The 23645-nt window shown below is 39.9% G+C and overlaps 1 protein-coding gene across 6 annotated transcripts in view; it reads left to right on the top strand.

Annotated features, from left to right (window-relative positions):
• Window positions 1-291: 291 nt before the first annotated feature.
• Window positions 292-23645, top strand: part of EPHA7 (EPH receptor A7) — a 163816-nt gene continuing 140462 nt past the window's right edge. For all 6 annotated transcript variants that reach the window (XM_056487912.1, XM_056487911.1, XM_056487914.1 and 3 more), the window contains exons 1-3: window positions 292-615; window positions 4546-4610; window positions 8793-9462. In XM_056487912.1, coding sequence (XP_056343887.1) covers window positions 519-615; window positions 4546-4610; window positions 8793-9462 — 832 coding nt within the window. In that variant the 5' untranslated portion in view covers window positions 292-518. The remainder of the gene's footprint in view (window positions 616-4545; window positions 4611-8792; window positions 9463-23645) is intronic.

Here is a 23645-nt window from a genome sequence, read left to right as displayed (position 1 = left end):
CGCCCGGGCTCGGAGCGCGGCCCCTCCGTCCCGGCGCTGCGCCCCGCGCGCAGCCCGCGGCTCCCCGGCACCGGCGGACACCCGACACCGCCGCGCGCTCATTGGCCAGCGCCGCCGGCCCCGCCCCCCCGGCCGCGGCGACTCAGGGGGCGGCTCGGCCCGCCGGGCGCCGAGAGCCGCTGCTGATTGGTCAGATGCTGCTGTCAGTCACGTTGAGGGACGGGCCGCCCGGCCCCCGAGGCCCCGCCCCCCCGCCCCCGTTGATATTATCGGCGCGCGGCGCGGGCGGCCGGGCTGCAGTCGGGGCTGGCGGGCGGCCGGCCCGGTGCGGGAGCCGGCAGCGGCGCGGAGGCGGAGGAGGAGGCGGCGAAAGAGAAAGGCAGCCTGGAGGGAGGGAGCGCCGAGCCACAGACTAGCGCTGCAGATCCTCCACCGTCCTCTCGCACCCACCAAGCGGCGGCAGTGGCAGTGTCTAGGAATAGAGAGCTAGAAATATAAAATCACCCCGCTCCAGCACCATGGCTTTCCAAAGTAGGCTCCCTTCTTGGATTATTTTGTGCTCCGTCTGGCTGTTCCGCTTTGCACACACGGGGGAGGCACAGGCTGCAAAAGAAGGTAAGGTGATGCAGAAAACAAAAGTTTGAGCTTATTTATTGCTCTTGCACACGAAGTCTGTTTGGAGGCTTAGCAGGGGACCTTCCTGCCCCTGCCAGCTGCTTGTCAGCCCCCTCTCCGAGGGAAAAAAAAAAAAAAAAGGCGTTTTGGTTGAGGTGGGAGGGAGGCAAAAGCAGGGCATTCACTGGGGGTCGTGCGTGTATGTGTATGAGGGACCGGGACAACTGCCTTTGCTCCCAGGAATAAGGTTTGCGAGGCATTCGCACGTGATGCGGGGGAATGGGGCAGGGAGAGCCCCCGGGCCGGGTATCCGTGCAGGGCAGCGTCGCTCTCCCGTGCCAGCCCTGATGCTGCCGGGGCGGTGCAGGGAGGGCGGGCTGCCTCGCTGCTCCGCGGGCAGGGGCCGAGGGCCGAGTGTTAGGGCTCGGGACGCTCGGAGGGAGGCGGGCACGGCGCGGGGCTGGGCTGCGGGGCGCTCCCCAGCGGGGCCCTGCAGCGCTCCGGCCCGGCGGGGTCGGGCACAGACCGCGGGAAGGAGCATCGGTGCAGTTCCGCGCGTCCCAGCCGCGCAGGCTGGCATGTATTTAGGGGTCGTGTGCCTGCAACGCCTGTGCTGTCCCCTGGCTTCGCTGGAGAGGGGTTTAGGGTTTTTACACCATCTGCGTATCACAACGCAGCTTCCCCGTTCTCACCAGTCCAATACTGGTGTCCGCGTAAGGCGCACCCAGCACATTTGTTTCCCCCGCGCACGGAGACAAACCAGGCAGTTTTGTATCAGACTGATGTAGGTGTTTAAAATCAATTCACAAAGCCCATCTGGGAATCTCTTTTTTCACGCTGAGAAGATCTGAAATGATTTAAAGGGGCGCCCTGCTCGCGCTTGACAGCCGAAGGCGAAGATGCGTCTCCATCTTCGGAGGGGGGGAACGACGACACACACGACATGACAGGGAAGGGGGACTCAGGGCATTTTCGGTGCCTCTGCATATGTATGCGTTTGGGGGCTTCCCCCCGCCTCAGCTGGATGCGTCAGTAATTTTTATCAAACCTCTGGCATGCAATAAAATATCATTTGGAGCTTTAAGAAATGCCTCAGTTAAAATGTACTCTGCCCTTAAAAGACGAAGTCGATGGCGAGATTAGAGAGGGGAAGAAGAAGGAGCCTTTCCCTAGCAGCATTTCGAAAGTTTATTTGGAGGGGCTGTGAAGCACAGAAACCCGCAGGCGGGGGTCACTAGCGCGGAGCCGGGGGTGGGAAGGGGAGAAGGGCCGGGCAGTCGGACAGGGAAGCAGGCGGGGAGGGTGCGGACTGCCTGCCCCGCTGTGCCCTACGGATTGCTCCGTGATCGGAGCTGCGCCGGTGCTTCCCAGTAGCCTATCCCGCTTTTTTCTGTAATACGTGTGTGGGTGGTTATATATGCATCTATACCTATGAGTGTGCGTGTATAATGTCTGTATATTCGGGGAAAATCACCTAGCCAGAGGAGGGTCAGGAGGGGGCGAGCGGCAGACAGGGATTGATAGCAGCTACCTGCTGCAAGCGCAGAAAACTCTCTCGGAAGAAAGAGCGAGTTAAAACAAACAAACAAAAAAGTAACTTTGCAGCTCCACCGCCGGCCCCGCCGAAGGGTCGGTGGCGGCAACAGCCCTGCGTGGTTTCCTACCCCTCCCCGCTGGGTACGGAAGAGAGATAGATGGGAGGGGTAAAAGGCTGAAAAGTTTTCCGAGTTTCTTTTCTGTATCTCAATGCAAGCCGCTGCGAGATGCTGGCGAGGAACGCGGCAGGGTCCGCCTGTCTCTCTAGGCGAGGAAGTGCCCGCGTTACCTGCGGAGCCCTCCGCCAGCGGCAGGACCCTGGGTCCAGGGCATACACGGGGAGCGGGCTGTCCCTTCGCTCCGTGGCTGCGGGAGCTCAGGGCTCCGTTCTGGGGCCGCTGTCCCGGGCGCTTCCTCCCAAGCCCGCGGCTGTCGGGGGTGCGGCGGGGGCGGCCGCGGGGCCGGCGCTCCGCTGCTGGGTGCGGGGGCGCGGCCGGCTGCGCGCAGCTCTGCGCAGCGCCCGGAGCGCGGCCGCGGCTCCCCGCGGAGCCCACTGCCCGCGGCCGCGGCTCCCCGCGGAGGCGAGAAGCCCCGCGGAGCCCACTGCCCGCGGCCGCGGCTCCCCGCGGAGGCGAGAAGCCCCGCGGAGCCCACTGCCCGCGGCCGCGCTCCGCCCGCCGCCTCTCCGCCTCTCGCTCTCGGTCGCGCTGCGCAGCGGAGCGCGGTGCGCAGCTCCCCGCGGAGGGTCCGCGCCGGAGCCCCGGAGGCTGCGGAGCCCCTGCGGTGCCGGCGGGCACGGCGCCGTCCCCTCGTCCCCCCCAGCTGAACGAGCCGTGACGGCCGCGGGTCTCCCCGCGCTGCGAGCAGGGCGGCAGCCGCTGGCTCGAAGAGCTCTTCCCCGGTAACTCTGGATGCCAGAAGGAACGCCAAGATTCCTTTGCAAGGGGTGTTTGCAGAGCGGGGCTTTCTGTGCCGGGTTTTCTTTTTGTTTGTTTCTTTGTGGGTTTTCTTTTTGTTTGTTTTGTTTACTTGATGTCTTTTCTTTCTCTGATGCGCTCACCCGTTGCTACGTGATGGAGAATTACTGCCAAATAAAAAGTGTAATGAATTGCAGCCGTAGTGTGCTGGTGCTGAAACGGTTAAATTTGTGGTGGTACCTTTTTTTCCAGGACCATTATAAATGTACTTGTTTAACAAGCCATCGCATACACCACCTGCTTTTCCATTGAAAGTGTTAAAAAAGTAAAGCCCCTTGAATCCAACCTTAATGACATAAGCAGGTAATCTTTCTAGAGGGAGGCTATCAAACTTCCTTAATGAGTAGTTCCACTTCATTACTGAAACACAGGCCTGGAAGCTACCGTTTGGTGTTCAGCTAACATTCCATGTGTTACTGTATGAATTAACTTTTTAGGCATCATTTTAGTAATTCACTGAAATTTTGTGTTAAATTCTCCTTGGAGAAAGGGCCAAAGCTAGAATTAAAACTGTTTTGATAGACCTGACAAAAGTTGCTTCAAGTTGCAGCCTTAAGTCACACATGTAAATATCTTAGTACAGAAATTCTGTGTACAAAGTTATAAATAGCTTTATAGCTAAAGATATGTAGAAGGGGTTCAAATTAGGAATGCTACTAAAGAGTTGGTTTACTAGGCTGTGATTAACCACTTTTTGAGGCAGGGTTACGTTTAGCTGAAGATAATTGTGATGCTGCTAGAACCGATGTCTTTCTGTATATAAATATCACCATGGCATGGAGATTTTAGGAAGCTATTACCATAAAGTGAATTAGTGTGATTTTGTGTATGCAAGGTGTGAGGTAATTGCAGAGGCTTTTTATTTTCTGTATTCCTGGTTGTCATTTATTTGCAGAATTATTGCTTTATCACCAAAGGGAAGTATTTTTCACTTTGACACTCAAAAAAGATAATTGATTTTTCAAAGCGACTCTCGGCAAGGTATAGACCAGTCCTGTATAAATCAGTTTGGAAATGTGTTGAAATGTTTGTGTATCTGTGTGCTTTAAGCTGATTGTAATAGCCAGCATATGGAAAATGTCCTTACAAAAAAGGAGAGGGAGGGAGCATGCATCTTAATGACTGATTAATAGCACTTCAGAACAGAAAAACCCCCCTCACTTTGTTTTAAGCAATGAAATTGTAAAGATTTATGTATGTCTGCTTATATGTGAATAGTGCATAATAATTTGTCTATTTACAAATAAATACCTAGTCATTGTTGCAGATAATTTGTTAATAATGTGAAGAAGAAATATTAATCTGTACAAAAATTATATTAATTGTATAACTTTTTAAAATTCATATTATGTTCCTTAGTGTTAACCCACTCCTTGTTATGTTTAACAAGCTGTGGAATTTCCTTTTTTTTTTTTAGTAATATTGCTGGACTCTAAAGCACAACAAACAGAGTTGGAATGGATTTCCTCTCCTCCCAATGGGGTAAGTACTGCAGACAAAAATTAAGTTCCTAAAGATGAGTAGTTATTTTATTGAAGCAGTTGAAAGACCTGCTTTAAACTAGTTCCCCCTCATATTTCTCTCAGTAATCATACCAAGTGTTTATGGCTTCTTCATTTTAGAATGAAACCTCAGGTTACAGTGTACAAATGCACAAGCTAATTAAAAGCAAGTGGCTCTTTGGAAACTTTTGGTACCTTTATGTTTTGTAGTGCTGTAGTCCTTTGTGCTGTACAAAGGATTACACTGTATATTTATAACAGAGTATTTTAAATCATTGTTTCCCTCCTCCCTTTAGAAACAACAGATCTGCTTCTGTGTGGAAGCTTTCTAAAAATATGTTTTTCATTTTCTGCAGAATGGGTGATCATAAATTTGTTTACAATGTTTTCTTTGTAATTGAATAGCACAGATTGAAGTGCTCTAAAATAAAAACATTTATATTGCAGATGTGTTTGAAATGACATTCCAAACTTGAAACATCCCCAAGCCTTGAGGAGCTTGATTTCTGGAACTAGGCACGAATTATGTGGTTAAGGCCACCTCCAGCTTGCATACAAATTAATCTCATGGCATTCTACAATATGTACCATTGTAAAATACATAGTTATAAAAAATGAGATGTTTAGGAACATTAGTGTTATTGTCCTATTTATTATATGTGTAAAGTTGAGAAATGCTGCTTTCAGTCTGAATTAAAAGTGGTATAAAATCTCTTTTTCCTCAAGCCTTGAGGAAGAACATTTTCAGAAATGGATATATTGTCCTATCTTAACTCAGTCCTACATGAACTTAGTCTGACAGATCATGGATTAGATGGACAGTTCTTGCTCATGGACACACTCTTGCTGAATCTATTGTGATGCTTTGCCCGAACAAGAACTTGGGGGATCAGTCCCTTAATCTTCAGCTCATTTAGAAATCTGGAGCCAGAAGAGCGTGAAGTGTGGGTAGGGATATAAAGTGTAACAAATCCTTTAAATGAGAAGAATGAAAATGTGGAAGTGTCTTTCTTTAAAAGTAAGACTGTAGCATCAATACAAGCATAAACTGGAAACTAATCTAAGGACTTCAGAGGGAATGTAGTGCGGGCTCAATGTGCATGATGTCCAATAACCTCAGCATTAGCCTTTGGTGCTGATGGAAGCCTTTACCAGAGGTGTTTGAAAGATTAGCTTGGTGGCACTTACATTAAACTAACTTGTAGATAATGAAAGACATGTCAGCACATCAGCACACTTTCACTATTTCTATGAATAGGGAAAGGCGAGTTTCAGAAGTAGAAGCGAATTTCAATCACAAATTAAAAGTGAATCAAAACTAATGGCTAGATTTGTATGTGTGAAAGTGTTCACAAGAAGTTGTCTGTAAATTAACATAAAAGGACCATTTCAATAATGTAATTTTGAAAATAAATGTTTTTCTAATTTTAATTAATGAATTATTTACTATGCAATAAAGACTTCATGGGAATGAACACAGAAAATTTTGAGAGAAGCTACTGCATCATCACAGTACAGAATATATCAGTCAGATACTCGTTAAATGCCTCATTCAACTGCAAATGCTACATTTAATGCTGTTAATATAACTAAGAAGTTAAAACACTATAAATTGAAACCAATAGAACAGCGCATATTCGAACAGATTTGCATGTGTAGCACCATATATTGCAGTAGGACAAAGAAAAGTGGTGCTTTCTTTCTGTGAAACTGATCACTATAAAAAGACTTCAATGAATGGTGACCTCAGCTGCCATAGGTGAAAATATCTTGAGGTACTGATATATATATTTTTTTTTTTTCCATGCAGACACTCTGATTACGTAGTTGCATCATAAATCACGTTTCCTTAATGCTTTGGCAAAATATGGAAAAATAGCTCCAATGCTTAATACCAGGGATCACAAAAAGTAGTGCTTCTTGTGTGAATTTAGTTTTTTGTATTATTTTCCTTGACTGTAGCATAAGAATATCTTTAATGCTACCTAGTCTCATGTAGTGGGATTTTGACTCTGAGAAAACTCATTTGTATTATGAAGTGTAGGCTGACTTTGTAAAATGTATTTTGCTTGTTGTTTTTTTTTTGAGGAGGAAGGGTGATTAGTTTTGGTGGAGTAATCCATATCAAGACTCAAGGAGACAGATTCTGTTGTGTGATGCCCAAGAGTTACTTTCATGTCAAAGATGCAATGCATTGTCTTACTGAATATTTTCATGCAGAATCTGGCTTGGTGTCTTGAGGGAAGAATGCTTACACAAGATGAAACATAAAACAAAAAACCTTCCCCAAACCATCTCAAAGAAAGCCCAAAAGACATAGCATTACCTGGAAAAATTTTAGGCTTTATGCCTTTTTTGTTATCTTGATGGGATTTTTTTTAGTGGAGAAATATTTTTTTATTATTGTGGTATAGCCAAAACCCTCTCAGTCCAGGGCTACTTTTTTTATTTTTCTTGGTTTTTTTCTAACTCTTATAGAGGTGAAAAAAAATTACTCATTCAGCTCTAAGAAATCTGTTATGAAGATAGACTTTCTTTTGTTCAGAGGTTAATACAGTTCCATATGCAATCACTTCAGTTAACTCCATGAGCATTTAATAATGCTCATTTAATACCATATGCATATATAATACTGTATATATCTCATCTATATTAACTGTAGGTCCTTGAAATGCGCTTTGATATTTACAACTTCTGTGCATTTCAGCATCTGCAGCTGTGATATATTTTGTGGGGATAACTTCCAGCATCAATTCAGCCACATCTGCTTTTTTCCTGAAACAGACAACAACATTAAAATGCTCTCATTTGCTGTCAGAGAGGCTTGCAGAGTAATGTGCGCTGTGTGGCTCCTGATCTGGGAAAGCAATGCCTTCCATGCTTGGTTGTGGTGGGAGGAATGTCAGTGGATGCTCTATCCTGCAGAGGTGCCGACTATATGAGTCCCACAAAGCACTTAAGCATGTGCTTACCATTGAGCTCATAAGTACAGTCACTGATCTTAAGCATGAGCTTAAGTGCATTATTGACACAGGGCCAGAGGGCTAAGTGCCATCCAGAGAAGCCATGGTTGCCTGAATCCTGGGGTGACGATAGCTCACCCCCTTCTCTAATTTATTACAGCTGCAGCTTCTGCAGGCACTGAAATGTTACAAGAAACGTGAAAAAGGTGGGAGACAAGGATTGTTTGGTTGCACCTGGGCAGATCTGCCTGGGTGATTCCAGTGGAAGGTTTGCCATTGCTGGAGGTGCAAATTCCCACGCTACCAAAGGCTGTTAAAGACTCTGGGGGTGTTAAAGGCTTACCAGCTCATTACACAGTTGGTAACCTAAAGAGAGAGCATCGACAGAACTCAGGCTTTGAACCAGCGAGCTTTCAGTCATATGGGTTGTTTTTAATTCTGTATGTAGTCTCATGGTTAATTTGAACTCCCAGCTAAATGAAGTTTACCCCTTCTAATGCGGGTGCAACCACTGGACAAAAGGTGAGGTGAGGAGGAGCTGCTACTTAACCTTTCAGTTTGTAAATAAAACAGAAGGCAGATTGAAAGAACGGCAAAAACTAAAATGTCTTCTTGCTTTCAGATTTTTAATTTTTCTTGCCCTTTTTCTATGCCACTTCAGTCATATAGGGGTGGGAATCATCTGTCTCATGAGTTTCAGGACCCAATCCCCTGCTTTCTATACAGCTGCAAGTTTCATTGGAAGCTTTACAGGCACAAGATTTATGTACTCTAATGCTAAGCAATTTCAGTTTCTAAGACTTCACTGATGTTAGGCTTCTTTGGAAGACAAGCTGCCTCCCTCCTTTTGGTCTTTGCTCGCTCAAAACCACTGTGACCTTAAAGAAATGTGTGTGAGCTCAGGGTGAAACCAGAAATGGGTATGCTAAACAGCCTTTTCTGAAGCTGCCCCTTTGCAAGTGTGCCCATGATATGACAATGATTTTTGGAAGCTGTATGTGGAAAAGACATGAAGGGAGAGAGAGCTTACTCCTGCATTAATGTGTATTTTCATTTAGGTGCTCAACAGTATTTTTAATAATAACTTAGTGTAAAAAAAAAAAGGGAGACATGAGTTTTGTGAAGCTTTTAAAAATACTTAGTAGTTATATCTGGTGACATACTTCTTGTTTATTACTAACTGTTTGTTATCATTTTAGTGGGAAGAAATTAGTGGACTGGATGAAAACTACACTCCTATACGAACATACCAGGTATGCCAGGTGATGGAATCAAACCAAAACAACTGGCTTCGGACTAACTGGATTGCAAAAAGCAATGCACAAAGGATTTTTGTAGAACTGAAATTCACTCTAAGGGATTGTAACAGTCTTCCTGGAGTTCTGGGGACTTGTAAAGAAACTTTTAACTTGTATTACTATGAAACAGACTACGACACTGGCAGGAATATCCGAGAAAACCAATATGTAAAAATAGACACTATTGCAGCAGATGAAAGTTTTACCCAGGGTGATCTTGGGGAGAGAAAAATGAAACTTAACACAGAGGTGAGAGAAATTGGACCTTTGTCCAAAAAAGGATTCTATCTTGCGTTTCAGGACGTAGGGGCCTGCATTGCTTTGGTCTCTGTCAAAGTCTACTACAAGAAGTGCTGGTCCATCATTGAGAACTTAGCTATTTTTCCCGACACAGTGACTGGCTCAGAGTTTTCCTCTCTAGTTGAAGTGCGAGGAACTTGTGTCAGCAGCGCGGAGGAGGAGGCGGAGAACTCGCCGAAGATGCACTGTAGCGCGGAGGGAGAATGGTTAGTGCCTATTGGAAAGTGTATCTGCAAAGCAGGATTCCAGCAGAAAGGAGACACGTGTGAACGTAAGTAAACACACAAATTGGGGGTCGTGTTCTACCAGATTTTTCTTTTGTTTCCTTTTTTTTTTTTTTTTAAGAGAAATGCATCATCACTCTGCTTGTAAAGTTTTCAGATCCTCAATCTGTGAAGTTCACACTGGTTAATCTAAATCAGTCAGTCGTTCTGATTATGAAAGTCAGTGGTTGCACAATGCACTTTTAAATTTAAAGAAAAAAAGTTGAAATCGTAAGAAGTATAGAGATAGGTTCAGGACTAACATTATGAACTGATTAATGTGCTGTTTCTTGTACCCTTCAGTAAGGCTGAGTAAGTCATACTTATCTCAGCACATTGTATTAATAATGTCAGGTATGAGTAGGTAAACAGTTTGTTCTTTCACATGATCTCTGACAGATTATAAGGAAACTAAAATGGATGTACTAAACAGAATGGGGTGTGGTTAGCAGTGGGAAGAATACACAAAAGATCAAAACTGAGCTAGAGATTTGTGTCAAGTGTGTAAAAATTCTAAATGCAAGACAGATACTTCAAAGTATTGAATTTTCAGAACAAAGTATGATATCCTTTCAATATTTTTGCACAAAACTAACTCTAAACTTTTGGCTTGCAGTGGGATCATGGTGATTATTTTAAAATACTAGCAGATCAGTCTACTGAGTTGTATTTCCTGATTCAAGACTAATTCAGTTAACCATGTTCTTAGAATTATACTTGCCCTTAGCAATGATGTCACTGGGGCTACAGGCATAAGATATTTCTACTTAGCATGAGAAATAATATTTTATTGTCTTTATTTCCAGTAAGAGCAAAAGAATCTGGAGTTTGTTTGAAAAGAAGTATTTTCATGTAAATTTAATACAAGAGCTATCATTTTTATCACAAGATAACACAAGGAGTTACATACCACCATATTTTTATTGCAAGATAGGCAGACATTTGTTGATGAGAAATACTGTAAGTGAAAAAGTGGAAAAAACCACACAAATCTATGAAGAAGAGAAATGTGTGTAATTTCAAAAACAAAGCTGTCAGCACTCACTGAGTCTGAGGTCCCTCAGTCTGATTAGGACTTCAAAAACTGTAGTGGATTTGGGACATCCTAAAAAAAAAGTAAATGTGTCTCTTTATTAATAGCTTGTCCTCATGAAAAAACACAGTTCTGCTTTTGACGAGTTTTTATGAGGAAATTCAGTAGATGGTGAAGTGAGTGGAATTGATCTGAGGCCTTTGTAGCTCCACACAAATCTTTCATTGTTCTGTTGGGAAGGGATGAAGTCTTAAACACTGCAGAGGGTGATCTCATTAGGAGTAATTGTAATGTGAAAAACTGCCCCAACAAAACTGTATGTTCAGGAGACTGTATTAGAGGTCTGTTAAAAATATTAAGTGCTGTGTCCCCTAGAAGTCTGTGTTGAGGTTTTAGTATTTCTTTTTCTGAGTGACTAATTTTTTTTTTTCCTTTTTTTAGTTAACTTGCTCTTGATTACAGACCTACTTATCATTGATGTAATTAATATACTAATTTTATTTGACTTTCAATAAGGGAGAGAAAATATCCAAAAAACCCCCCCCAGTGTATGTTAGGAAGAGGGTGGGGTACAGGAGCTGAGTGAGCACGGCAGGGATGGATAGAGAAGAAATTGATGTTTGGTGACTGGAATTCAAGTAACCTGTTTATTAAACAGGCTTCTTAATTTCTAACCGTGCTGATGTTGACAAAAGAATTAAATGATAACTTGTACTTGAGCCTGGTGGCGTGCTCATTTGCAAGAACACTTCCCATTTCTGGCTTGCTTCCAAAGCAATCGCTAGGAGAACATGCTACCCTGGAAGCAGTCCAGAGGATCATTTATGGCATTTTTCCTCTTTTCTTTCAGTGATCCTGTTAAGAGTTTCAAAACAAACTCTGGCCCCATTTTGAGTCAGGCTAATGTGCTTGAGAGGGAAGAGGTGGTCGGCAGACACTCGTTGAGTCAGACCCATCTGGGTGGCTGCGGCACACGCTTGTAATTGTAATTGTAGCATTGGAGGAGGATGCTATTAACTATGACCAACTATGTAGCGACCGGTAGTGCAGCTGGCACACTGATACAGTGTCTGTTTTTTGTGACAGATACTGAGAGAAACTTATCTGAGCATTGACACTAATGCAGCTGGCTATCTGTCACTGTCGAGCTGTGTAACAGATCAAGTGGAAGTAAGTTGGTGTTGTGCTTCCTTAACCTGGGGCTTTTATAGCCTTGTCTGGGGGATGACTTCTGCAAATTCTTTGTACCTGGCATGCTGTGTGGCTTCTTCGGGACTACTCAGGGTGAGAGTGTTGTGCTCTGTCAGGATGGGCAGACGTCTGTGATTCTTCTCTCGCACTTGCTGAAGCTCTGCTGCATTAACAGAGTAGGATCCTTTAAAAATACAGAATAATACCTTATCTGGCTGTGTGGTAGCAAAGGTAGGAGTAGATGGCCACGCTGTAGTTCCAAATATCTCTTCAGCCTGTAACTCAGCAGGGATTTTCATTTGTGTTACGCTAGTTTGATTGGCTGTCTGTGATTGACTAATGTGTTCCTTTTGCATACACCTCCTCTCCTGTTTGTGAAATTTATTGAGTGCAGATACTAAAACAATTGAATTTTGATTTATACACAGCTCTGCACTGGATGCATTTTTTATTTATTTTTTTTTTTTTTTTTTTTTTTTTAATGAATGTAAGTAACTTGTAGTGCTAGGAAGGATAAGAAAAAAAACAATCATGAGTGGTGAAACACATAATCTGGAAAATAAGGTCCCCTGTGTTCCCTCTTCATTGCTTGATCTTTCAAACAGAGTTAATTTTTTTTTTCCTTTTGGATGTACACCCATTACTTCTCACTATATGAGTGCCAAAGAATCCTTGCAACTTCAGTGGTCTAACACATACATAAGAGAGCCAAACTTCAGAGAGCTCACAAATGCGATTTAAAGCAAAATCTTAAAGCTGTGTGAAACAAATATGAGAAAACGATGTGAGCTTCTGAACTTTCAATTGCAGATTGTTTTGCAAACTGTTGTTTGAGACTATTTCCTTAGTGTTGATTTTAGGTCTGCTGATGTGTAGCACTAGGCTTAGGTGTGGAAATTGTACAATTTAAAGGATTATGTTGAAGGGTACCTAGCAGCTGTACCAGAAAGGTACTTGGACATATTTAGTTCTTTTAACATTATGAATTGCATCTGCTCTGGAAAAAAACAGAAACATCCAACCAACCAAAAAAAAACACCCCTTCCACAAAACCCAGTGGACTTCTCAGTGACTGTAGTGGACCCCAATAGGTCTAACTTGGACTTCATTTGATATGGTATGCATGTAAAGGAGTACACTGTGATCAGTGAGTGATATTTGAAGGTGAAAATAATTCTATGAGAGTTTCAAGTATAATGTATTTTCCATCTGTTTCATGTTAGTTGGGGGTGGACAGAGAAAGAATTAAATTTATTCAATCAGAGCAGTGGAGTGATATTTCAAAAGGTAGGAAGCTTCTCTTACTATTACTGAACTGAGAAATTACAGAGATCACTGGGCACCAAGTCCAAGATTTCAAATTCCTAGGGAAAGCCAAATGGGTGCATTTTACTGTTAAACATTTTATAATACTGTATGCATTAACAATTGTTTTATTGGCCTCCAAGTGAGGATGGAATTATAGCATTTTGCACATTTTATCTTGGTGAGGTAAAAAGGGAGCTACAGGCTTTTCTTTCCAGACTTTGTCAAGTGCTATACAGTGTGCCAAAGAGCAAGCTGCATCTGTTCCTTGTCTCTTCTCTTTTCCTTCTTGGGACAAACTTTTTATCTCTTCACTTTGTGAGATATTACTTTATAACAGATCCAGAAACTGAATTTCCCTTATGTGTAGAGTATTTGTGGTAAAGTATGTGTGGTTGTGGGTTTTTTTTTGGTTTTTTTTTTTTTTTTTTTTTTTTTTTTATTTGTTTTCTTTCTTGTGTGTTTTGTTTTTTAATGTTACTCCATTTAGGAGCTGATGTGCCACACATTTATTAATAGAGGACAAATAATTAAGATGGGAATGTGAATAAGTTGTCATTAAAACACATATTACTATGCTTCCCAAAAGCCCAAGTTGCACATATTGTGAATTGGGTGTAGAGTCCAGCTCAGGGAGTGTGCCACAGAAGCTGTGGGTGACTTGGGATCTGAGTAACCTATGCTGACATTCCTGCATTTTCAACTTGAAAATTTTTTGCTTTTTGGAGATGGGGAAAATGGTAGAAAACATTTCAATGGCATTTAAATCATCAAGATTTTAAACACTGTCTTTTTTGAAGAAGAGTTACCTTTCTTCCATTTGCTTCCAAAATTACTCTAGGGAAGAGAATGTAATTAGTTTCAGCTAATTGAACCTGAGCAGAGAATGAGGGTATCTCTGTGTCACTGAGTCTTGTCATTTTTTCAGAAGCCCACAGAAGTTCAACAGCAGAGCATCTATCTCCTTCTCTTTTTATTCCCTAACATATTAAATAACTTTTCTGTTCCTTTTTTAAAGAAAGGTCAGTGGGATCTGATATCAGACACCACATACAGCTGAATATGAACTATTTGATTAAAAAAAAAAAAAAAAAAAGTTTAAAAGGTAGGTATCTTTGCAAAGGATCCTAGCAGGGTTCAGGAAAATAAACTAGATACTTTAAAGTGGCAGTAGGACCTTCTAGCTAGATGGTCAAGAAGCACTGATGGTGTTTCTACCATGAAATGGAGAGCTCTGATTTCTGCTTTAAGCTCCCTTGGAATTTATAAAAAGTTGAATGCTTTGGCTATCATTCACCCTGTAGTCTTCTGACTTCCTTCTTGTCAGGGAGGTGTTGTGGAAAGATATATTTTCTTGCTATATCTTCCTTTCAAAACAATCTAGTGTTCATAAAGAGGATGATTTTTACAAATTTATTAGTCTCTAAGTAATTTGGATTTCTTTGAACTACTTTGTTCATATTCTTCAGCTTTCTGGATGTGAAAGCACAGAGAATAGAAAGGGAAAGGAGCTATGTCCACTGTTAAACATGATCTCTTTGAAAGTGGTTTCCAAATAAAGTAACACGAAATGGCTGGTGGTCTCAGTGGTCAGGGCTGAAACAAACTGATGCCTTCCTGCTTCATAAAAGTCTGTTCCAGGTCTATTCCTGTTGTCTTTTGATACAATTGATTTTTTTGTAGGGTTGCTTTGCCTGAAGTATCTGAATTAGTATGATTGTAGGCTCTCATAGTTTTGGTGATACAGCATCCTCTCCCAAATGTAACCTAAAAATATGAGGGAAGTAAAATGATGAGAAGTCAAAGTGATAAGTGATGAAGGCAGTCAAAGCCATCTAGTTTTCATTGATAATGCCATCAGAGTGATCCCTAAAATGAATTACCTGCAGAGCTACTGACAGATTTAGCTTCCAATAAACTAGAAGTTTTGCTCCAGAAGAGCTGAAAGAGGTGAAATTGCACATGAAATGGGCAATCAGATCCTAGAAGTGGAGTTTTTGGACAATGTGGTTGAATGTAGAGCCCTTTCCCTCTCCTGCCTCTCTTCTCCTCTGCCCTCCAGCCTTGCCCCTCTTCCCAGCTTCTGCTGCCTCCAGGATTTAATTGGAGTTTTACATTTTACTTCAGGTTTGATGAATACCAATTTCTTAAACTAAATTTGGTGCATGGTTATTGTTGTTGTTTAGGGTTTTTTTGGGTCAGATCCACTGCTGTGCACAGATTTTGAAATGAAAACAAATCCAGCAATGAAATCAAAGAGAATTTTAGTAATATCTCCTTTAGTTGCAGGGGAAGCACTAAAACTGTCTGTTTTAGGGGTCTGGGATGCCACTGCTGAATTAGCTACAGTTGCTCAACAGCTGGGCCATTAACTCCATAGCCATAAAGTCTATCTGCTGTTTGTTCTAAGTGAAGCTTTAGTTGGTATTTAGAAATGGAATCTCATCCTGTCAAGCCTGCTGCCCAAAACCATACATTTTGCTTATGAAACAAACTTCCATGCTCAGAAATCTTTTGTGAAGGGTGCAATAGGTGTCTAATGGCTTTGCTGTAATTTTCTAAGTTTGCTGTGTTTGTAAGTGTAAAAAAGTTTTCCTACATGTAAAAGAAGCTGCTTACTTGGAAACTGTGAGAGATTTTTATGGTTTGTTTTGGTCTGGTTTTTCTTTTTGTCCAGGGTTTCTGTTAAGCTCTCAGAATTCAGCTACTAAAAATAAATTTAAGTAGTCTTTCATCTCTGAGTACAAATGGGAGAAGTCACTTATAATCCTCATAAGGAGTATCCTAAGTGTATATACATTCTCTTAAGTGTGACTATTAGCTTTCTAAGGAAAAGATAAACAAAACTCACCCAGAAAACAAGGTTTCAGGAACTGAAAAAAGAGAGTTAGTAGGTTCCAGAGAAACTGAAAGTTTATTGGAAGGACTGATCACAGAAAAGAGAAGAACATGTTAATAATTAGGTAAATAGTCTCTTATCTCTATGGTGAAAAACTGTTGAAAGTTGTTCAAGAAAGCTGCAGTTCAAAGTATAAATTATTCTTTGAAAAATAAGGAACCTTAAGTAAAGGACTGAATTTGAGTTTTTTATTTAAGAAGTGAGACAACCATATGGTGAGATCTATGTTTGATACTGAAACAGAAAAAAAAAAAAGGAAATTATGTGGGCAAAATGTTTGGTTAACTAGATTAGCTTCTGAATTTTGATGCATCCAAAACTTCCTCTGTTATTGTGAAAATATTTGCTCCTCAACAGCAGTTCCTATATATTAAGCAGTATTAAATCCTTAAGAATATCTTTCTGTTTTCACTTGGGAAACTGTGGAGACAGTTTTAGTGTAGGTTTTCAGTTAATATAATGCTTATTATTACTTGAACTATTGAGCAAAAATTAATTTTTGCTTCTTGACTTCTCAGCTGCTCTGTCTGCAATGCTAATTTAGTTATTAAAAACAATAAGCTGTGCACAGTTTACTGTGGATTAACCCTTTTTAGATTGAAAACAAATAAAAAGGTTCAAATTAATAACTGCAAGGTCGAAATGGATCTTTGGAAGCTTTTTAATAAGTTACATAAATTATATGCATTTAACTTAATAGTGTTTTTTCCCTCTCCTAGAGGTCCTATAAATACTACTTTTTAAAAAACTTAAGGCTGGAACCAAATTGAGAGTAAAATAGTTTGTAGGAGTTTCCTTCAAAGAATTAGAAAAGTATATTCAGGGAGCTTATTAAAAGCCAAGCACTTGACAGTAAAAATATGTAGATGATTTCTACTCTAATCCTTCACAGACTGTTGTGGCATCAAAGAGAATCAAAAAAAGGGCAGGTGCACTATTTAAGTCAACATTACCTGTTTTTAATTTCATAAAAAGAAACCCCCTTTTTTACAGAATGGTGTGTCTAATTTCTTCTATAGTGTTGTATTATTGTGAAAACAGCTGCAGTAGCAAATATATTTAAGACATTTTTACGAACACACTTCTCCTTACTTGAAGAAGCTTTTATCCCTGTGCACTTCCTAATCTTTGTGCTGCTGCTGTCTCTCGCAGTGCCCCTAATATTAATGAAAAATCTGTGTTATATGTGAAAGTGGATAGTATCCAGTTAATAGTTCACAGCAGAAACCGTGGTAATCTCGTGTTTCATTTCTTGCTCTCAGACACATCAGCAGTGTGTGCCTGCTGGAATTTTTGTGCATTTCTCTGTATACATTTTTTGTATATTTTTCTATTAATGACTGTTTCTGACTTCACAGTCTCCCTAATAAACACAGCACACCAGCAAAAAGGAGAGTGTCTGTTCAATATGTAACACTTTTTTCCTTTCTATTTTTCTTCATTAAGAAGAGATTTTCCATTTAGGAAAAAATATCTCTTTGAATGCACATTCTCTTTGGAAAGTTTTGGTTAATATCAAGCTAATTTGTAAGTCTAATTCAGAATAGCAAAGGCAACCAAGTACAAAACTTGCATGCAATAAGAATTGAGCTCAAATATTGTATTTCTTGAGTTCAGATCCTGTCAGTGCATGTACCTGTACATTTTTATTTAGTTGGGTGGCCCTGCTTCTTTTTTTAAGGAGGATAAAGTTGCTCATATCTCTAACAAACAGCAGGGTTTTTACCGAGGGTAATTTGATACTTTAACCTCTTAATTTTTATGATTTGGATTAGTTACATGTGTCTCTTGGCAAGACATGGCTTTCCTGCAATAATAGTAGCAAGCATTTTTCCAATAAAAGTCTAATTAATTGCAATTGTTAATATCATCTGATATCAGTGCATACCTCAAATGTGTGTGATTGATGGGAAAAGAAAGGAATTACATGATTGAGAAACATGATTACTGTTAATATTTTACAACATATTTAGAATACATAAATGCAGAAGTTATTTCTTGTTGTAGTGAAATACACTAAGGTTTTAGAGAGGCTGGAATAAGTCTACAGCAGGCTGGCTGCTGATTTTTTTTTTTTCTTTAATAAAAATCTTCTGATACTATGTATTACCATAAATAAACATGCTGAGAAAGTGTAAAAATGAGGTTTATACTTTTCACTGAACAAGTTATAAGTATTTTAAGGAAGTAATGCCTAATGGAGGAAACTATCTGTAGAACTGCAGGCTGGGGCACCATCCCTAGAACTTAATGGCAAGAATCCCATTAACTTAATGACAGTATCATCATGTGTTGGTGTTTTCCTACTGAGGAAAGTGCTAAAGTTTTAGGTAAGTGTAAGCATATACATAAACTTGAAACTTCTATGTTGATGAAATATATTTAAATGCATGTTTTATTAGAATATTCAGAATTTTAATATTGTGCTGCTATAAATGTATACAGAGAAATGAATATTAACAGGATGCTCAAATTCCACTGATGGTACATCTCCCACTGGTGAGACGTATAATCTCTAGCATAGTTATTTGCTATAACTTGTTATTATTCTTTCCTTGCATATAGTGAATATGATATATCAAGCAGTGTATGACTGATGTTCACTTTACAGTGGATGGAACACAGTGGATTAAACTCGTGTGGGGGAGGGTCAAGTGGTATTTGGAGGTCTTCTGGCAGGTGACTAATGTGGTGGCCTCGTGTAGCCACATGTGTGGGACCTGCTGTACATTCCTTTTCTTGGTCTTGCTGGATGTGTCCTCATAATGTGACTAAACTGCAAGTGTCCCCTGACAGTTGCTAGAGCTATTTTTTCTCAAATCACCATACATATGCTTTACTTGCAGTCTTATAACAAAGTGTATGTGTGCATATTTTCCTATGGAAGTCTAAACCCATGTGTAGGAGAGGGCAGGATGTCCTTCATCCACTTGTGATGGACCACCAGAACAAAACTCAGGAGTTTTATGGAGCTTGTATTAATGACTTGATCCACTTGACCTGAAAAGTTGGGATGGCATGGGGCTTCCAATCCTCTAAATCCGTTAATTTCTCAGTTTATGAACTAATGTTAATTTGTGGGCAGTAAACAGTATTTGTTTAACTTCCTGAGTGTACCATCTTTTTTTTTTTTTTTTTTTTTTTTTTTAATTTGTTTTTTTTTTTTTTGGGGCAGATGTTGAGAAGAAGTGATACATTTAATGAAAGTATATGTGGTGCCTATTTGAATCAATCAACTTGTATTCACAGTTGGTGTTGAGAAACCAGTTAAATCTCCAATATAAAATATTGGAAACCTTCCTTTGCTATTATGAAAATTCTAAAAGAATGTTGGCAATTGAGGCTTTAAAAGTAAAGTTTATTGTATTTCTAAAAGTTGGGTAGTTTGTGTGCCAAACAGCTCAGCTCTGTTAATACTGGAACAAATTGCATGTTCAAAAATTTGTCTGTGGGACATGGTCTGAGTGGGCAGTGTGTCTATTTACATGATCTCATCCAACTCATGTTATCCAGGCTTAGGTCAATTATTTTTCTTGCTGAGGAGAATTTGAGCTTGGATCTCTTGCTTCAAATAGGGCATGTCTCTTAACCAACATGCAATCACAGTTAGAAGGTTTTATTAGCTACTGCTGAAACTTGTTCTTCCCATAGTGTAGCACTTAGAACCATTCATATGGAGTGACAGATTCCAATCCCTTATGAGGTTATGAGCTTTCTTTTTTATATAGATATATTTGTTTATATGAATATATGTAATATATAAAACACACAGACATGCATATAAAATAGAAACCATTTAATCTTGACTATTTGAGTTCTAGTGTTTCCAAATGTTGACATAACGTTGTTTTCATTAATTATTTGCATTGTGTATATATGTATGTATTTATTAGGTGAATGGTAGAACAGTTCTACTGATTTCTTTTTGCTTATGAGAGTGATGTGTTTGTATGTCAAAGCAAATGGAGATGTATTGATCTTTTCTCTTGTTTCTGTTAGAATGTGTTGCTTGAAGTCTTAAAACATCAAATAAGAAAATGTAACTAGAAAGAAAAAGATTGTATGGAACAGATTTTTTTTTTTAAATAGTATTTGGTATTTTGTTTTTAATTGCTACATAGAGATGGTTTTGAGATGTGACTGGAATATTTTCTAAGAGAGGATATTCTTACTTGACTTTATTGTCTTGGATCAGGCCCATGATACAGCCTCTTAGCTGAAATCAGACATTGCATCTGGGATATTTGATTTCTCATGTTTCAAAATGTCAACATATTTTTTTCTTGATCAATTTATTTGCACAGTAAAGAAATTAATTTTTGTTCAATTTATTGAGAAGGTTTGTTCTGTATCAGTAGCTCTTCAGAAAAAAATAACATTCATTATATTATTTACTGAGTATATTAAAATTGTGACATTGTTCTGTGTTGATTGTGCAGGGACACATTTATCTGTTATACAGATAAATGGACAACTTTCAAAGTGTGATCAGTTTTATTGACAGTAAATAGAAAAAGAGAGTAGTGATAAAGTCCTTCCAATAATTACTAAAGGAAATGGGCATTGTTTTAACTGTTAGCAAATCTCTAGGCTCCACACTGTCACCTAATTATCTCACCTATGGACATCTCAGCTGGGTTTCAGCTGCAGTCTGATGCTGGGAAGTGTGAAAGTATCATGTGCTTAAAATCATAAGCAGGGTTAAAAATCATGTCACCCTGTGCAGATGGAATAGAATTTTCTGTCTGTGATCTCTGTCTCTTCTCTTTACTTAGCACTTATAATTATTTGCATATCACTTAATTTTCTGATTTAAAGGCACAATTTTTTGTCTTTAGGATGTATATGCTTGTTTGTCAGCTAAAATAAGTCTCTACTTTCCTATTATTGAAAAAGCCTTGTCAGTGGAATTGCTAGTGAATAATGCTGGTAAACAAGAGAGAGAAAGAACATCTTTTTAAAACAGTTTTTCTTTTCCCTGGGCAAATGTGACATAGGAAGAGACAATGACATACCTACTTTTGATCTTTTATCTTAAAGATTTTCTGTCATGTTTAGAGCTAGAGTCATTGTATTGTGTATTATTGTTGTAAAAAATCATGTATCCAAGAAGATAAGATTCAGAATTCTATGACAAGTAGAGATGAATGGTTTTTAGAAAATAAAGCACAGGCTGATAGCACAAATGATGTGCAATATCTGAGTAAGGGGTTTTATTTCTCTTCTTAATACAAGGACTAAATGAAAATGCAATAACTGTTCTCACAAAACAAACCCTACTTTTGTAATTCAACTATTTAAAGACATTTTGTGTGTTTAAGCAGTGACAAGGGTATTCATTATTAATTAACATTCAGGAGATAACTAACTGTCAGTTGGCAGTCAGAGTGGAGTTTGGAAGAATGCTGACATTGATTGATGGACATGTTCTGGGACTATGCACAAACAACCTGCTCAGGTCATCTGAATACATAGAAACATTACAGATCAGCTCCCCCTACACAAAAAGCTCGGGCTGTCCTTCTTTCTGAAGGGAGGACATCCTTCCAGGTATCCTAGACTCACTTGATTTGTAAGTTAAACCTTCACTTTCCTGCACTGTCATCACCAGATAAGAAAAGTTCAGTTTAGTGTGGTAAATATGAATAACATATCACTGTTATTTTTCTAGCCATTTGTGATTGAGGTGCTTAATCATTCAGCAATATTTTTTTATGTGCTTTTTGGAATGCTGTATGTACTTACCTAATGATTATATACTAATGCAATTTTTTCTTTAGGCAGAAGAAAATTCCCAACCCCTCATTTATAATACTTTGAAATAGAGGGATGGAAGAGGTCTTTCAATCTTGCCATCTCTATGGTCTCTTCAGAAGTGAGTTTTACATACCTGCAGTGATACCAGTTGCATGCATCCCTGCAATCAGTAGTGTATTTAGATTCAGTACAGTGCACCCTCACACCTCCTTATAAAGGAGGATATAAGCAAGCTCTTAGTGTGGCACACACCAGTTCCACTTACCCTCAGCTGAGTAGGCTGTGTGCTGTGGGAAGAGTGTCTGAACTCCTCCTGCCTTTTGTGGTGGCACCTGCTCATACAGCGATGGCAGTTGTAGCTAAAGAAAGAGTATGGTGGTTTATGGGCTGTAGAGACTTTCAGGGAGATGACACTTTCCTTTCTAAGTGAACAGCCTGGTCATCAATATATGATAAGCAACTGCTTCACAGATACTTATTTCTAATAATTTTTCTCAATTTTAATTTTTTTAATATGCTTCCAAATATATCATGGTTGACTTGGATTTATTAACTGAGGCAGTGGGCTGCTCATTAAGGTGATTGAAAAGGCATATGACTAGAGCCCTTTTCCTATGATTATCCATGAGGGCAAAACTCTATTACATGACTCTGTAGGTTAAAAAATTGGATCTGTCTTGTCTTTAAAATCCCCATAACTTTCAGCTTTGGGAGACGTTGCAGTTCCACCCACTCCAGATGGAAGAAGCGTGCTGCTGGGAATCCCTTGCCAATCTCTGTCCCTGATAACAGTTTCTGAAGCATATTGGGGAAATCTGTTGAGAGCTGTTATAATTTCATCCTTGTCTGCCAGTTTTCTCTTTCCCTGTTTCTTCCAAGTACCTGCTGCTGGGGTTCCTTAGTGCTTCTTTGGGGCTGGCAGGGTATTCCTGCAATGAGGCACAGCTCCCTGCTTTTTACCCATTAGAAAAGGGCACCACAAACGTTTCTGTTGCAAAACTGCTTATTTTCCCTTGGGTAAAATTTTGCTTGCTTTATTCATTAAAAAAAAAAAAAAAAAAAAAAAAAAATAATGAGTCCCTTGGGACTGCTTGTGAAAGTAAGAAAAACAGGAATTGGCCCCATGTCATAACCATCTGTTATTAACACAAAGAGCAAGAGCCCAGTCTTGAAGTCCTTGCTAAAAGCAGTTTGTTTAATAGGAATTACTACAAATATGAAAAATGTGTGTTTTCCTCATTACTGTGACAATATTCCCTTCCAGTAGTGGAAAAAAAAAGTCATCATGAATCTTGGTGTACAATCACACAATTGCATTATGTTATATTGCAGTAGGCTGTATGCAATAAACATCTCATTCCAAGAAATATATGTATTGCAGTATTTTCTAAAATCACTTCAGCTACTTTCACGCATATTTTTTTTGTAGTACATCTTTTTATTTTATGGCTGAATTATGAGTGGGTTTTCTTTTCTACTGTTTTTATGACTGAGGTAAACCTTTTTTTTTATTATTTTTTTTATTTATTTTTTATAGCAGCTAGTTTGAAAATGGTGCCATTTTTCCATCTCCTCCAGCAGAAAATGTTTGACTTTTTACTTGATGACTCCCCTGCCTCAGACACACACACACACACACTCCAGTCCCCTCCCTCAATTATAACTACGAGTGTTACTGGAGAATTGAAATAATTTGATCCATCTTACCATGCCATCTCATGGCAGAGAGGTAGTTTTGGTGGCTATTACTTCCATTCACCTATAGGATGAACTGCTAGGTTAGATTGTATTTTTTTTCCCCCAACTTTGTGACCTCCCCTGTATTCTTTATTTTTACCTTCATATTTGAGAGAATTATTCCATGCTGTTTAATACAAACCCCATATCTCTGTAAAAAGGATCAGTTTGCTATCTTCCTGCCTGTTTGTTTTTCCATCAGTTCATCACTAGTTCTGAGAGTTGTGCCAGTCCCTGCAAGGTAACTTGAGCTATGAGTGTTAATAGGA

Source organism: Oenanthe melanoleuca, chromosome 3 (genome assembly GCF_029582105.1).
Source record: "Oenanthe melanoleuca isolate GR-GAL-2019-014 chromosome 3, OMel1.0, whole genome shotgun sequence".
NCBI lineage: Eukaryota > Metazoa > Chordata > Aves > Passeriformes > Muscicapidae > Oenanthe > Oenanthe melanoleuca.
This window is presented reverse-complemented; position numbering and strand designations above follow the sequence as displayed.